The 17,194-nt window shown below is 37.3% G+C and overlaps 1 protein-coding gene across 1 annotated transcript in view; it reads right to left on the bottom strand.

The window, feature by feature from the left end:
* Positions 1 to 17,194, bottom strand: part of RAB3C (RAB3C, member RAS oncogene family) — a 125,081-nt gene that overhangs the window by 67,267 nt on the left and 40,620 nt on the right. Inside the window, exon 3 of the mRNA XM_015848775.2 lies at positions 4,560 to 4,678. Within this exon, the coding sequence (XP_015704261.1) occupies positions 4,560 to 4,678 (119 nt within the window). The remainder of the gene's footprint in view (positions 1 to 4,559; positions 4,679 to 17,194) is intronic.

Here is a 17,194-nt window from a genome sequence, read left to right as displayed (position 1 = left end):
CTTGTCATATTAAGATTTAACAGGAAAAAGAAGAGAATGTGAAAGAAAATTTGACTAATCACTTGAAACTTGTGGGTGCCATCTAAGGGATTTACCTGAAAAGCATGTTTTGTTTGTTCCCTGTTCCTACTGTAGGCTCTAGACATCAGCCAGGCAGAAAAATGATGCCCTCCAAGAGGTTCCTGTTTGTAGGAAGAAGAAATATATATTCCCCAAATCTGTGAATCATTTTAGGGCAGCATCCCTGACATGCACAAAAGCACTGTCAAGTACACACCTTGCTCTTGCAGTGCAAGCTGCAAAAAGGCCCCCTGCTAAAGGCATATCCAAAATCTGGGCAGAGCTCCACAGGAGATTTGCTCAGTCAAAGCATGTTTGCTTTGCTGTTTCTGCCAGGAGACAGATTTTCATCACACATCCGCTCTCACTAAACAAACAGAAGCTGTTGGTCCTTGAGAACTTCTGAAAGTCTGTATCTACAAAGGAGAATATTGTTCAGTGCTGTGTCTACTACCATGAGCTTTCCTTTGAAGTAAACAAATTCAGAGACTGACCTAGCAGTGTTTCCTCGCCAGCTGTACTGGCTTGTTTGGGCTGTCCTGGGAAAAGGTTCACGAAAAGGTTTGTGTACACAAGTTGTGCATCCAACCTACTACCAGAGACAGAAGTGGAAGAAACCAATTTCCTCTGAATCACATCAACACTTCTAATAACCATTCTTCATATCTGAAGAAGACATATTCTCTATCCCCATTTTGCCTAGACCTACAATGTTATTTTGAAATTTCAATACTGTATATCATTACATTCTGATACTTCTCCGTGATGGAAAACTTTATGCAAGGACAACGCCTTTCTTTAGTCTTGATACATGAACCACTCTAAATATTTCACAAAAAGAAGGTAACAAAAATCTTTTTAGTAACAAAATTCAAATCCAAATTCCTTCTTTAGTCTAGAACTGAAAATTATTTTTGCCTCTGTAACTTTACTGTTCCCATTTCATTTTAGTTCTGTCTAAAGAATTCAAAGTTTAAAATTAAAAATATTGCTTTATATAATAAATAAATAAATAAATAAAATAAAATAAATATATTTATAAATATATAAAATATAATAATAAATAAATAAATAAATAAATAAATAAATAAATAAATAAAAAGTTTAAAATTAAAAATTATAAAAATAAGTTTAGAGAAGAATACTAGCAGAATGCACAGTAGAGATGAAAGTAGGTGACTGATTCTTCTTCAGAAAAACTAGCTAGAAGATTAGCAACACTCCCTAAAATAAATCAGAGAAACACTTGAGTCCTTACACAGATTAAACCTGAATTAGCTCTCTCTACAGAGAAAAGGGTTATAAGCAATAAGTCGCTGGGTTCACATGCATAAAAACTACCTAAAGAGGGCAACTCAAGATTTCTTAAGCCAAATGTTTTTGGATATATGTAAAAAATACTTACTCATGTTACAGTTTTTGTCGTTACTATTATTTGTAGTCTTTAGTTTTTCAGTTTTACCTAGTGAATGTAGAATATGAATATATCCTGAAGTATCAAATGTTTGAAATTTATTAGACTTTCAAGTCCTTTAGCCAATCTTTAAGACATAATGATTTCTCAGTCCCACAGAGCCGTGGACAAATGCTTGCCTGTGGTGCTGCTATGTTGCATATCTTGGTGCTAACAGATCTAGACAAAAATACAGACACTGACTTTTGTATGTAAAATGTTAGTGGTCAAATTAGGTATAGCTCCTCTCACAGCTGAGCAAAGTCACTCTGACCTAGGCATGGCATACTTGGAAATACAACAATCCATCTGCTGTTGTAAATGAGAGATGTTAGCCAGATGTCAGACTGAAAAAAAATGCTTTTCAATACATTCAACAGCTTTGTATGAAATGCTTTTAGAGAATGATCTCTGCACACATTTTAAACTGGCCTTCTTTATCCAGATGTAAAAGGTACCTGTAGATTTATTGTACTGATTGTAATGTAGTTTCTAGATGAAGCTTTGAAGCTGATGGTCTTTGAGCTTGAATTTGGCCCATTGTGCACATACATGAAATGCCATCACTGCCATCAGAGACAGTTCTATCACAGGGAAAAGCATTTTAAGTTCCAGAGGGGCTTAAAATCTGCTGCTTCTTTTTTGCCTCTATATTTTTCACAAGGGCACAGACACACACACACACACACACATATCTGGTCTCAAGCACCATTGGTAATTGTGAGGTCTTTAAAAATTCTTTCCAATTCAGATGCAAGCTACAGTTTTAGGGCATGGGCTAATTAATGAAAATCAATTATCAACCCTGAGAGAGGAAGAAAAAACAAAGTGAAAGAACAGCAAGGCAGCAACTGGGCTCATGAAATTAAAAATGAAAATAAAAGCAAATCTGTGTCTCATCCTGACAATTGAGGCAGGACTGCCTGTCTGTCATTCCTTTCATCATGCAGACAACTACTCAGTAGCTCTAGGCATATAATCATGCAGTCCCCCATCCCCAAGTTTCTACAACTGTTTGTAAATCTTCTAGATAAAAAGTGTGGGAGATTGAACTTAGCAGACCTAAAAGATCCATAGGTTTTAAATATAATGTTTATTTCAATTTAACAGAGATTTTTGTTTTAATTGTTATGAAGCCTAGCTGTTCTTCACCAGGGGAGAAGAAATGGCAATGATATTAGATCTAAGAGGTTGGAAAACAAACAGCTGGTGAAAAATTAATAATAAGTAGTCATATTTACTGTTGCTATAAATAAATCTTTGTATCAGAATAGACTAGACAATACACGGCATGCCATCTGGCTTGCCCACAGATTGGAGCAATGAGATTTGTAGATTACAGCTGGCCTCTCACAGCCACTGTCACCCAGTTAACCCAGGGCTTGAATGGAAGCAGCCTATGAACAAAGGGCAGCAGACCCTTCCTTTCCTTAAGGAAAATCTTCAGTTGTCAGGCCCAGCAAGCTGGTTGCCACAACCGCAGGCTCAGTGGTTGAGGAGGTATAATCCTTTATCTTGTTTTCCCTAAGCTTTCAGAGCAGAACCTTCAAATAAAGCTTTCAATTGCTTCTGTATAGGTAGGAGATTCTGTCCCATGCTGTTGAATAGAGCAGTACTTGCAACTCTGAACAGCAAGCCTTCAGTATGATACTGCCAACTGGTACAAAAGACTCAGAACGTCCCCTTGTCATAACAAATTGCAGTATAAAAATCCATCTCCAATGCTAGCACTGGAGCACTTCACTCAGATAAACTCTTTTGTCCAAAAGCTAGTCATCCAGTCTGTACTAAACATGAAAGCGTGCTGTTTCTCTAGAAAATAGAGATTTATCTTTCATAAGGGCAGTTCAGTGTGGAGCTGTGTGAAGAAGGGGGACACATTCTGGAGCTGTCCTTCTCCCTGGATGACTGACTACATCACTAGTCCTGAGACCAGTTAGGCAACACAAGATCCTATTTCTTGCAGAGCAAAATCAAGCTAAGCCTCCCAGCTCTCATTTTCCAAGTGTCGAATGTACAGCTTTAGCATACACAGTCTGAGAAAATCTCCACGTGTGGAGATGAAATGTGCTCCATGGGTTTAGTGGCTTTTTCTGCCTCAACAAGCTAAAAAGCCTGAAAGAGAGAAAAACATTTATTGTCCAGAACTAAGGGTGGCCAACCATACTCATTACAAACTGCCATCACAACATCACTGCCTTTTACTTCAAGTGTAAAATGTTTTTGTGAACTGGTCTGCTGTGGAAAAAAAAAAAAATACACAGTAGTACAAATCTTAACAAAAAACGCTAAGAAGAAATATACTGAACAAATCACACAAACTCTGAATGAAATCTGCCCTCAAACACAATTATCCCATGGGGACAAAATGCAAGACAGAGCACATATGACAAATGCTAGACATATCACCCAGGGTATTGCTAGAAGGCTTGTAGGTATGAAAATACCTCTTGAAGGATATGACACAGCTGAGACTAATTCTAGCTTTCCTTTTGGGTCAGCTGTTCTTCAAAAACCTTACATTTTTTTTGGATCCTCATTTGTCCAGGTCTGGTTAAAATGACACACTGTTATGGAAACATTTTGACATTCACAAAATATGTGATAATATAGCCATCCATTTTAAGTTCTATAGCTCTGATGAAAGCTTTCTCCAATTTTTTTTACACTTGAGCCACATGAATGAGTCATCTAACCCATTAAGGTTAAAAGCAACATAAAAATATTAAAAGACAGCCCCACTCATAGCATTCCATTTCTTTCACTGAGATACAGTAATGCTTTCTGGTAAGTTAGAAGCCACTCATCAAGTTGCTCATTTTAGTGGAACAGTCCACATTCACTCACATCACACAAAGTACAATGGTTGCTATGAATCATATGCAAAGCATTTTAAAGTATTTGTTGTCACTCCAAAAAATCAAAAATCCTGCCTTTGGACATAGGCACTATAACTGGAAATAAATTTTCCAAGATAATACCGCAAGAGTTAAGTGATATCACACATTACCTCTGATGGCTAATATAATTTCCAAGTTTTACTCACCAATCCTGCACAGCATTGAAGGATTCTTCATTTGTGATGTCATACATTAAAATGAAACCCATTGCGCCTCGATAGTAAGCCGTGGTAATTGTTCTGTATCTCTCCTGACCTGCTGTGTCCTGAAACAGTAATGAAAAAACTTTTTTTTACATACTGCAGGTAAATTGACAAATTGTTTTTGTTTCTATTTTTTAATAAGGAAGAAAGCTAGCAGTGGTCATTGTACAACTCTGCAATCCTATTCATAAAATTAACTGAAAGGAGAGAAAAAATGAGAATAACAACAAAAAGGAATATTCTGCTCTGGATCATCATAAGAGGAACATATCCATTCTGCAACACAGGGACAATGGTGAAACAATGGCTTATAACAGAAGCTATTCGTTGCTTTATATTGTGCAATGTATTTTGAATGAGAACCTTGTGTCCTGCTCCTGCCTCAGAGTCTCCCATTTTGATAGGGTAAGGTCTCATGCTCTGAAGAAAGAGCTGTGGCAAATCCGCAGCCCTAAGATTTTCACTGTAAGATGAGTATGGTTCTTGAATCAAGTCTGTGGATATCCTGGCTAAAAGCCAGTGTTCAGCTGTGTTGTTCGTATGATTTTAAAATACCAGAGTTCATGCCAACTTTAGCACAAACAGAGATATAGGCTGAAATATTGTCCTTCTAAAATAAGAATGACATCTGGCAAATGAAAGACGGCTACAAGTCCCTTACTACAGACCAGTTTTTTCCCTCATTCTCTGTATCTCTGCAAAGTAAGGAATAAAAGTTTTTCTTTCTCCTACTTCCTGCTTTACTTATTTCCATTACGGAGTATTTGTTACTGCATTTACATGCAGTGTCCAGCGTAGCTACCTGTATCGAGTCTGTACTGAGACTGTGAGACAATAGCAATAGCTAAATTACAGGAAGAGCGTAACTATATCCTGTTCCAACAAACCTAATTAATGTTTTTATCTATGAACATTAGAAGCTTTTGATGAACCATATACAACATTTCAGCGCTGCCCTCTAACACTCTAATAGATCAGCTGGATATCTTTTTTTTTTTTTTTTTTTTTAGCAGACTTTGAATCATAATTCCATTACTTCAGATATTGTGGGTGGATAAGAATTAGTTTAAAATATGAACAGATTTATTTTATTTGTCTTCCTGCTGAAAAAGAGATATAACTTGAGGTAAATGATGTTTTATTTGGACTGTTTTCTGAAAGGGTTTCTTGTGTTCCTTGTGTCAGTTGTACTGAAAAATAATCAGGCATTCTTTATGTACATGTTGTGCATTCTGTAATCCAACAAAGTAAAAAAGATGATTCTACATATAGCAGAAACCACTTACTGAATAACAAATATAATAAGACAGTTGCTGAAACCAAACAAGGACATGGCTAAAATGCATGTATTCAGTACATTCTGGTTTATGGTTGCTACTTCCTTGATGCAGTTTCAGTGCTCTGAGGCTAAAAGAGAAGTTAGACACTAAGAAGCCACATGGCTCTGCCTGCCCAGGAAACATCAGACAGGCTTAAACTTCTCCTGCTTATGTTCTGAGCTGGCTGACACTTCTCCAGGTGAGGTCCAGAGGGAGGATATCTGTACTGCTACAAATATTCTGGTGTTACTCCACTATGCCTGTATACATTCTAATACACAGAGGTCAGTTCTCTCTCAGTAGATCAGGCTCTGTAAATAAGAGGAAAATTACCACTGAAATTTCAAGTAAAAATATTATTAGCAGGAAAAATGTCACTTTTCATTAAAAAAAAAAAAAAAAAAAAAAAAAAAAAAAAAAAAAAAAAAAAAGTAGACCCTGACTACCAGATGCTCTATATTGGTCTGATCCTTAATTTTTTTACCTACAAGCTTTTGACATGATCATGGCTGTTTCTTGAAGGCAGCTCTTCACAATCTCCATTTGTTAACATAGACAGCATTTACAACCCCCCCCCCCCAAAACCCTAACTCCCCTGCCAAAATAACCAGCAGACAGACAAAGTAATCAGCAAAGATCTTCCATAAGTAAAGACATATGTCTCTGTAGGCAGCAAAGGAGGACTGGCGGAGGTATAGGCTGTGGACAAAATAGCTGTTTCTGGCTCATGGTGAAGATACCAATTTGGAACATATTTGGCTGCCTGTCCTCTCCCATATATGTATCAAACAGCATCGGGAGCAAGATAATTCTAGATTACCTTGGCTGATAACTGGAATTAAAACTGTGAATCTGACAATATAATAAAGCTTAAGGGGGAACATACATCAGTCATTTTTACGGTAACTTCATTTACAAGGTTTTTGTCATGTGTTTGTTCCTGGAAGCTAGTCTTGAATAACTGGTAAATTTCCTACAGATACTTATTACTACTATCTAACTGTCATAATGTTGGAAGCTTTAGAGTATGGAAAATGCACTTGCTGCTGACAGCAATGGGTTGCAAAGGTGTGGAGAGCTATAATGTAATACTCCTCTGAGCAAGCAGAAACACATAGAGACAGCAGCCTAGCAGGCACAGAAGAAATAACCTGTTCTGCACATGAAGATAAGCATTTATGGGGCTAGAAAGTATCAAAACACAAAACACAGAAACCTTGTTTTTTTATAAATATTTTGAAAATAGTGACCATTTAGGCTTCCAATATAGAGTTAGCAGAACTAACTTAGCAGAAGTAAATCCCCCTTACTGCCAAGGCCTGCTAAGGCAGATGTCATCCAGAATGTGTGCCACATTAGAATATATACCTCAATTATACCAATGATATTGGGCAATGCATTAAATCTGTCCCTTTCTGAATTAATTTGCTGAGTGTGTGCACTCTATCCCTTGACTAGCACTGCACTGCTGACATGAAGAATAGTTTATGTAAATAACTTCCAAGTGGAGCTACTCATTATTAATGCAGACAGTTCTGAAGGTAAAAGCAAACAGCATTTGGCAGCAAGAAATTTTAATGAGTTTGTCATTATGGAATTCAGTCTGGAAAATACAACCTGATTTTACAGCACACTAGAGTGACTCTATGCCTCTGTATTTCAGCACTGTATTGTGTGTACAAGTGTCATTTTAGATTCACTTTCCCACATTGTAAGTTTTACATACATCAGAGTAATCGCAGGTATTTATACAAACTGGAGGAAGATCTCTTTGAGAGCAGCCCTGCAGGGAAGTACTTGGGGGTCCTGCTGGACAAGAAACTGGACATAAGCCAGCAGCATGCGCCTGCAGCCTGGAAGGCCAACCATGCCCTGGTCTGCATTAAAATAGGGGTGGCCAACAGGGAGAGGGATGTGATTGTCCTCCTCTGTTCAGATCTTGTGCAGCCTCATCTGTAGTACTGTGTCCAGGCCTGGGGCCCCCAGCACAGGAAGGAAATGTAGCTCTTAGAGCAGTTCCAGAGGAAGGCCACTAAGATGATCAGTGGGCTGGAGCACCTCTCCTATGAGGAAAGGGAACGAGGCTTATTTATTTTGGAGAAGAGAAGGCTCTGGGGAGACCTCATTGTGACTTTCCAGTACTTGATGGAAGCATATTAACAGGAATGGGAATGGCTGTTTACAAGGGTTGATAGTGATAGGACAAGGGGGAATAGTCTTAAACTGAGACAGGAGAGGTTTAGGGTAGACATTTGGAGGAAATTTTTCAGAGGGTGGTGACACACTGGAACAGGTTGCCCAGAGAGACTGTGGATGCCCCATCCATGAAGGCAATAAAGGCCAGGCTAGATGCAGCTCTGAGAAGCCTGGTCTGGTGGTTGGTGACCCTGTACATAGCAGGGGGCTTGAAACTAGATGATCATTATGGTCCTTTTCAATCCAGGCCTTTCTATGATTCTATGATTATGCCAGAATATTGGAAAAACTGGGAGAGTTCTTCAACAGCATCTATATCTCTGGTGCACATCAGCAGCATTTGAAGAGAGGCAAACAGGAAGATAAAATTAGAAATGTGAATTGGGTGAATTCTCACTTTACAGGTCAATATTTTCTGTGAACTTAAAGAAAACTGGCAGGGCGATCAAGAACTGCAGATGCTTTATGAGTTTCATGTTTCTTTCCTGCTGTTGCTTCCCAGTGGTTATTTATATATTCCATCAAAGAGACAGTATGTTTCCCTCTTTTCTTATGTTTTTACATGAAAGGACTTGAGGCAGTAAGTGAATGAAAATCTAAACTGGCTCTTTTCTGTGCAGCTCAAAAGATACATCTCTGATCTTTCCTCAGGGATCTCTATGAGCACAAAGAATAAAGTATAAAATGGGAAATATGACAAACACAAAATCAGTATGTACATTTTTCAGAGAGGGACAGACTCTGAAAAAATCATCTTCCTCTGGGTATGGACAGATGCAAACCCATCCGAAGCCTGCTGCCAGCCACCCAGGAAATGTAGCTGCAGGTCTACAGTAGAGAAATAACTGAACTGGGCACAAAGAATGAGAAAAGAGAGGAGAAGTATTACAGTAAAATGAGCAACTGTTCTAGGAACAATCACTTTCCGGGAAACAGCACTTCCAAAAGTAACCATTGGACATGGAGAAGGGCATATATGAACACTTACTGATACGAATGGAAAATGTTTCAAACCTGTTTATTTAGCTAAAGTATGCAAAGAAAATATAGCACTGTGTACTGCCAATTCAACTCTTGATTGTGTATCTGTCTCCTTCCAGACTTCTAATGGCCTTGGTTTCTCTGGAATTCTGCTTTTATATAAATACGTGTGTATGTTTGTATCTATCTAAATATGTATATATTAAAAAACAAAACAAAACAACAACAAAAAGGCCCAAAACAACCCACAATCAAACAAACCAACAAACAAAACTATTTGGAATTTAAAAAAACAGCTATTTGGTCTGCCTGTACACATACATAGATCTGTATGCTAGTCCCTATAACTCACCCTAAAATCAGAGTTGGCAGGTCATTCATCATATAGGAAGGCTATGGAAGCATGGCAGTGCCAGCTGGAAATAACTGGATCCAGAGCTGAGGAAAGAGGCAATATCCCAAATGTACACAGCAAAAGGGCTACAGGGAGTTTCTCCTGGTGGTGGAAGGTGTGGCAGAATTTCTTCTAAAGGAATGGCTTGGCTCCCAGAAAACCCAAGCCGCAGTTGTAAGAACTCTGTTAGATTTGCTTTCTCTCACAACATCTCTGCAGCTGGTAACTGTGCCTGAAGTCCCTATCTGTTCAGATTTCCTATTTTCCTTCTTTCCTGTTCCTTATTTTATTTTTTTCTTTATTTTTAAGTTCCACAGAAAAAAATCTATTCTCTGCATTCCAGCTACCACCCCTTCCTAAAACACATAGCTTACAAAAGAACCACTGCCTTGTTTGTAGCTCAGCACAGCTGCCATTTGTTCTGGAGTCACATTTTGAGTCTCCCTGCCATATTAGTAGCATGTTTCTGTATTTCCTTACCACTGGGAAATCAGTGAGTCCCAGCATTTTCTTCAAAAAATAAAAGAGATTAATTTGATTCAAGTACCCCTTTGTACTTTAAACAAGCTTCATGTTATGGACTACAAAGCACTTTTCTTTCTAGGAAGGCTCAGGTTTTAGTTTTAGAATATATTTTCTTATATTTTAAGGAGAGGGTTGCAGAGCCAAACTTAAAATTTAGCCCCAAAAACATATGGTGGAAATCAAGAATCAACAAAATACTCTAATTTGCTACTCATATAATAATGCAAGTATTTTTTTCTGAATAAAATTACAAGGCAAATATCAATCTAGCCTGTAACTGTATCTAGGGAAAGATCGGTTGAATACTTTCATATTTTTAGCGTAACATTTAATTACTTGTAAGTCAGGCTGTAGAAATTTCCTCATACTTAAAATAAAAATAAAAATTAAGACCATGGAGAACCATGCTGAAATAAAATGTTATATATTAAAAAAAGACCAGCAAAGCTTTGATAATAATCTTTGTTCTACAGGCAGCTATTATCACTGTGGAAGGAAAACGATATTCCTAGTCTTCTCATATTTGCTTTTTAAAGCCTCTGCTCGTGGAATCTGTGACTGTACAAGAACAACAGCTGAATTAACAAGCTAATCCAGGAACACTAACATCTAGCACTGATTTCTGGGAAGCTTGAAGGGGTCAGAGCAATCTGCTTTTGAATGAAAGGAACACACAAGCTTTATCAATAATAATGTTTCAAAAAACAGAAATCTTAGAAATTTGACACGTAAGCACACTGTTGGATATTTTCAGACTTGCCAGCAAGTCTCCTTATCATCCAGGAGTGTACTTGGCAACTATGAAGTTAGCCAGTGTCCATAGTACATACAGTGGCATAAGGAAGGTTTGCAGCAGACTCAGTCCTAATGACACACGAGTTATGCGTAATTGCTATCTAAGAGGCAGAGCTGTTTCATGCACAGATGGAGACAATAAATAGTCCTAATCTCTGCTTTGGTGACTGCTATTTGATATTTACAGTCTGACTGTTTGAAAACTGGCTCTTCAACCCACAAAGCAACTGGTGGCCGAAAAATGGTTGTGTGCCTGACCTGAGACAAATATGTTGTTATTTCTTTATTTATTTTACTGTTGTGCCAAAGCTTTTATATCTTGCCTGGTTTCTCATCATTTTTGAAAGGTGTTTGCCTTTCAGTGAAGGTAAAAAACAGTGGTCTAAGATATACATTCAGAAACTAAGCTGGCTGTTAAGACACAAGCAGACTATCACCTACATATACTGGAATGACACTACCTTCTGCCTCTTCCCACTTCTATACTTTGATTAGATACTTATCTAATATAATTCACATAAGATACTTATCTTTGTATAATTCACAAAATATGAGCAAAAAGCCTTCAGATTAAACTCTCCTTTGTCATTATATCCTATTCTGCACCTTGAAGACAGTTTTCTCTATTAGTATTCAATACTCACAGTTAACTAACTTGCCCTTATTAGTCAGGATGAGGGTGAACTCCATGGATACAGAGAATTTTGGCCAGCCATTTTGATCATAACTCTATGTCAGCAGCTCATTGCGCTGCACAAATTTGCACAACGCCATCATCATGTTATAAGATTATGCAAATCCTCATCGACTGATTAGCAAACGGTACCTCAGCTATTAAGAGCTATGAACATAATTCTATCCTCATGGCAACATCAAGCTTAACAGATTTTTGTTCTGGCAGGTTTTTTTTTAGGAGCAGAGTTTTGCAACTCATTCAGATAGAAGTTTGCATTAGTAGTTCAAAGGACATTCATAAGCCACAAACTAAGCACACTTGGCAGAAATTGTCTCTTCACCTCTGCTTTTCCCTGTGATAAATCCATGTGTTTAAGTCTACAGGAATGTTCTTATTAAATATTAATGAACTTTCAAACTTTTCTAAGATTAAAATAATTTTATTTTTTTTTCTGTGCAGAATATTAGGTTCACAGATGGTCTGCAGAATTACTATATTACTATTAATTCGAGCTTTTTACACAAGATTATTTTAAATTTCAGTTTAAAAAAAATACATTTTGTATCACAGAACAAGTCACATTCTACCCATTTTAGGCAAAAGATTGCAAATGTGCTATTTTTGCAAAAGTTCAGGCATGGTTCAAATTCAATCCCATTGAGATATTTTTTGAAGTTTCCTTGTGAAGTGAACTCTCTGGGTAAATTCTGTATCATCTCATTCAATGTCTGTGTCAGGATGCTGAGATATAGAAGGAGCATCAGTGACTTTCAGAGAATCATTTTCTTTTAGGGCAAACATCAAAGTTACCTGAATTAATTCTGGTAAGTCTTGGTATATAATATATTAGGAAGATACTTAATGATTTTAGGGCTGTGTTAAAAAAAGATCTGTGTTTACAGGACAGCCTTCATCAAACTCTCCTTTCTTCCATTCAGGTCCTTTGCACTCCAAAAATCTGTCACCACCAAACTTCCTTAATATGTGGCTGTAAGTCAGATTGTTGAGTTTCCCATCATTTCCAGCATTTCCTGCTTTCACTTTTTCTTTCTCTTTGTTCAGATACTTGTAATTAGTAATTTACTTCTGCAGTGGTATTACACAGTGTGGTCAGCTAGCCAGAATCATTAATGTCATGTGCCAGGTGAGTTCTCCTGGTGTCTTCCACACAGTCAGCTGAGCCTGTCTAAAGTCATTGTGTTAAAAGGAAAGATGGACAAAGGACAGATAGCACAGGACAGGTAATGTCAGCCATCAGGAACTGAAAGGGCTTTTTACAGAATGGGAGTCCACCACTCTGTCCAGACAGCTTTTGAAACAAAGGTGATACACAGAAGACCAGGAAGGTGTCCCTAAACCTTTTATACTAATTATCTTCTTTAGCTCTTTCAAAGTAGATCTTTATTTATCAGCTTTTACGGAACTCCAGAAAATCTGCTATTACCTGCCTTGAAATTACTTCATATTAGTTGTGGGAAAATTAACACAAAGATATCAGTCACTAATATGCTGCTAGTTTTATCAATCCCTACATAGGATTTGTCTGTTAATTTGGGGAATCTTTAAATTGTACTGAAGTCACAAAGAAAGATAAGTGCCATCAAACCAAGATGCACTTCTCAGATAAAGCAGAAGAACTGTGAGAATCTCATCAAGAAAAAAAAAAAAAAAAGGTTAAAGATGCTAAAAAGAAACAAGAATGTAATCTACTATATAATTTGGTATGGTGAGTTTTTTGTCCTTGTATTTGATGAAAGAAATATAACTCAGAGGAGCACAGGTCACTCTGACAAAGAAATGTTTATCCTGAAAACATCTCACAAGCTGACATAATGCAACACACATCAGCCAACCATGAACTTTATGTTGTTCCAGTGTAAAACAGTAAATTATAAAGAGAGAGCTGTAAGTAGATGTTAAAAATGTCATGGGGAGTTCTGACACAAAGTGGAATAATTACAGTAGATTTCAGCTAAATTGCTTTGTAATTTGGCCCCAATCTCTTTTCTTTTTTAGCTCAGACTGGTTGAGAGTTGTGTTTAGCATATGTATAACCATATTTAGCAATTCTAATGAACTCTTTGTAATTTCAAACTCAAACTTTTAAGAGGAACCTGGTCTCACCGTCTTCTCTGACAAGAGTGGTCACCAAGATGGATTCTGATTTTAGCGAAATAGAAACATGTAAAGATACTAAAGATATTTATGGGGATATATTCGATCCAAACACATTTGTGCTCATCGTAAAATGGACAGTTGTATCAGTTCTGAAATCAATTACCAAAAAAGTGCGTACAAAAAGATTTGGATGCTTTAAGGTAAAAAAGCCTGACGTAAATGCACCTTTCCTCCAGAAACATTCTAGAATTCTTATATGTATCACCAGGTGAACTGATTGCCTTCAGTTATTTGAAAAGATCTTTTTGCAGATATTTTAATGAAATACAACCCTAGTTATAAATAATTTCTAACAGTAAGATTTAGACCACACATGTTGTACTATAATTAGTGCTTCAGCTGAGATTTTCAAACTACAGGTATTTTTGCAGTAATTAGTTATTCTGTTGTATTGCATCGAAAAGGGATAGGAAATTACAGTACAACAGAAGCAGAAAAATGACCAGCTGTGAAAACTGTAGCAAGTATTACAATCAGAACTAAATTAAAGCAGTAACTATTACAGAACCAGACATTGGGATTATATGTAGTCCAAGAACAGTCTAATAATTTTCAAAGGGCATTTCTGCCTGCAGTGAAGCACCAACTGTGTAGAAGATGTTTGGTAACAAGAACTCTGCTGTAATTTACACATGGTTCTATTTCTTCTATAATTTAAACATTAATAAAAACAAAGATGCAGCTTCCTGGGAACCATGATATTCTTCTCCAGCTCTATTCCATAATTGCATATAGTATTCATATGCAAATATACCATATATTTGGTAAACCTTTTATAAGTACTGTATCTTTATATCAAGGATAATGATAGTAAAATTGTGACCCTGTAAAATCTTGCCTATGCTCCCAGAATTCTGACTTCCCTCATAAGGTCATGATGAGAAAAAAAATATATCTAATCACAATTGCTCCCATATATATTTACATTTCACCAAACATAAATTCAGAGCAAAATCATTTTACAGAAGAGTTAAGCTATGATTCATTATATGATTCTTAGGAGTAGGAATAGATAAAGCAAACATACTGGTCTATAGTTATTCCAGATTCATATATTCTGCACTGAAAAGATAAAATACAGAGTTAAACATAAAAAATATCCAATCAAAGGAATCTATTCTATTAGCAAATTAGACTTATTTAATTTCAAAATCCAGCTGTCCCTCGATAGGATATCTGTTAAGTACCAAGCAGTGTTAACATCATTCAGTTTCCTTAGCTGTACCTCTCCAGGCCTCTTTCAGTGGAGAGGACGTCAGCTGGGGTGGATGAGTATTTTCTCTGCATGCAATCTCTGCCTTTGGCTGCTGGAACCTAAAAAGTAGCCCCAGAAATCTTTTCATTGAATATAACACTGACCAGCATGTTAACTGGAAATTGCATTATCAGACTCTCAACCAACTATAGTTTGATCTTAGATAAAAGATAAGAATTATTTCTACCCTGATTTGATTAAGCTGTGGGACATGTTTCTTTTTGTGCAAGCATAATTGAATCATCATCCATCAGCTGACAAAATGCCACTGAGACAGACATGAAGGAGTGACAGCAAAAGAGGAGACTTGAACAAAAAGAGATGAAAATGAGGAATTTGTCCCAGAGAAGAGTTCTTTCCAGGCATATCCTAAAATATACTGGGAGGAAAAAAAGATTGTCTGAATTCTGATGATTTAATATGATTGAATCATAGAATCACTAAGGTTGGAAAAGACTTCCAAGATCATCCAGTCCAACCATCCACCTACCACTACCATTTTCCCACTAAACCATGTCTCTTAGTACAGCCTCCCCAGGCAGCCTGTACCAATGCCTGACTCTTTCTGAGTAAATGTTTTTCCTAATATCCAACCCAAACCTCCCCTTGGGCAACTTGAGGTCATTCCCTCTAGTCCTATTGCTAGTTTCATGGGAGAAGAGTCCAATTCCCATCTCATCCTTTCAGGTCACTGTAGAGAGCAATTAAAAAAAAAGATCTCTTCTGAGCCTCAGCTCTGCTGTTCCTTCAGCCACTCCTCACAAGACTTGTGCTCCAGACCTCTGACCTTGTTGCCCTTCTCTGGACACACTCCAGGGCCTCAATGTCTTTCTTGTAGTGAGAGGCCCAAAACTGAACAGAGTATTCAAGGCCTCAACAGTGCTGAATAGAGAATGACAACCAATTTACTGCTCCTGCTGGCAACACTAATTCTGATACAAAACTGAATGTTTTAGAACGGGCACACTACTGGTTCATGTTCAGCCGAGTGTAAAGCAACTCCCTCAGGTCAATTTCTTCCAGCCACTCTGTCCCAAGCTTGGAATGTTGCTTGGAATTGTTGTGGCCTATATGCTGGACCCTGCACTTGTCTTCTTGAACTTCATCCCACTGGCCTCAGCCCAGCTATCCAGCCTGTCCAGATACCTCTGTGGGGCCTTCCTACTCCCTGAAAGACTGACAGTTCCTCCCAGCTTGGTGTCATCTGCAGATTTACCAAGAGTGCACTCAATCTCCTCATTGAGGTCATCAATAAAAATACTGAACACAATAGCCAGCTGGAGTTAGCTTTGTTCATCACCACTCTCTGGGCCTGGCTTTCCAGGTTGTAAAACTCTGTTTCCTCTGTTGTAAAACTCAACAGCATTTGATGCAGCCTGTACCCTGGAGGGCAGCCACTAAGCTGCAGACAGACTTTGTTCACAATAACTGAGTAAAACTGGCAATATTTTCCCCACATATGAGTTGTGCTAATGGATCCTGGTTATTTAAATTTAGAATAAAAGCAGAATGAGCCAATCTGCAATTTAAGGCTGTAATAAAATAATAATAATAAAAACCTAGATCTTGAAGTTTTTACAGTGATGTACTGACTTAGAGAGAAGCAAAACAGTATATAAAATGAACCAAGATTTTAACTGTTTGCTAGAACATTAATTACCATGCCTGAAACTTTTTTTAAAATGGACATTTGGGCCCAGTCCTAGTGCTGCAATTCACAGTTCTATAAACAGACTGATTACATAAGGCTGGACCTCACAGCAAGTTAGGGAAATACAAATAACACGTAAAATATCCGTTTGACCTGCACTTTCAGTAGAAACCTTTTTCCCCCTCCTTTTCTAGGAGCTGACCAAAAAATACATATACAAGAGGACAGATATCATTTCCGAGAAGCTTAGCAAATACAAGGAAGCAGTTGCAAAAAACTGATCAATAATGACTGCAGCTGGTTCCAGCAATTCCTGCTGTTAAAACCTGGCCACAAGGAAGCAGTGGGGAAAAAGTAATCAATAATGACTTGTTTAGATCCAAGCATTCCTGCTGTTAAAATTTTGCCTGAAATTATGCTATCACTTTCTTAAAGAAAAACCAAAAAAAATAAAAAAAATAAATAAATAAAAAAGAACAAAAAGGAAAAAAGAAATAAACTGAAAAAAAAGAAAATGCTTTTTAAAAGCACTTAAATATAAAGAAACAAAGAAAATGAAGGAGAGATTTAATGGCAATACAGACCAGAACACACTGATTATTTCCACA

This window comes from Coturnix japonica, chromosome Z (genome assembly GCF_001577835.2).
Source record: "Coturnix japonica isolate 7356 chromosome Z, Coturnix japonica 2.1, whole genome shotgun sequence".
In the NCBI taxonomy this organism is placed as follows: domain Eukaryota; kingdom Metazoa; phylum Chordata; class Aves; order Galliformes; family Phasianidae; genus Coturnix; species Coturnix japonica.
Note: the sequence above shows the minus strand (reverse complement) of the source record. Positions and strands in the feature narration are given on the sequence as shown.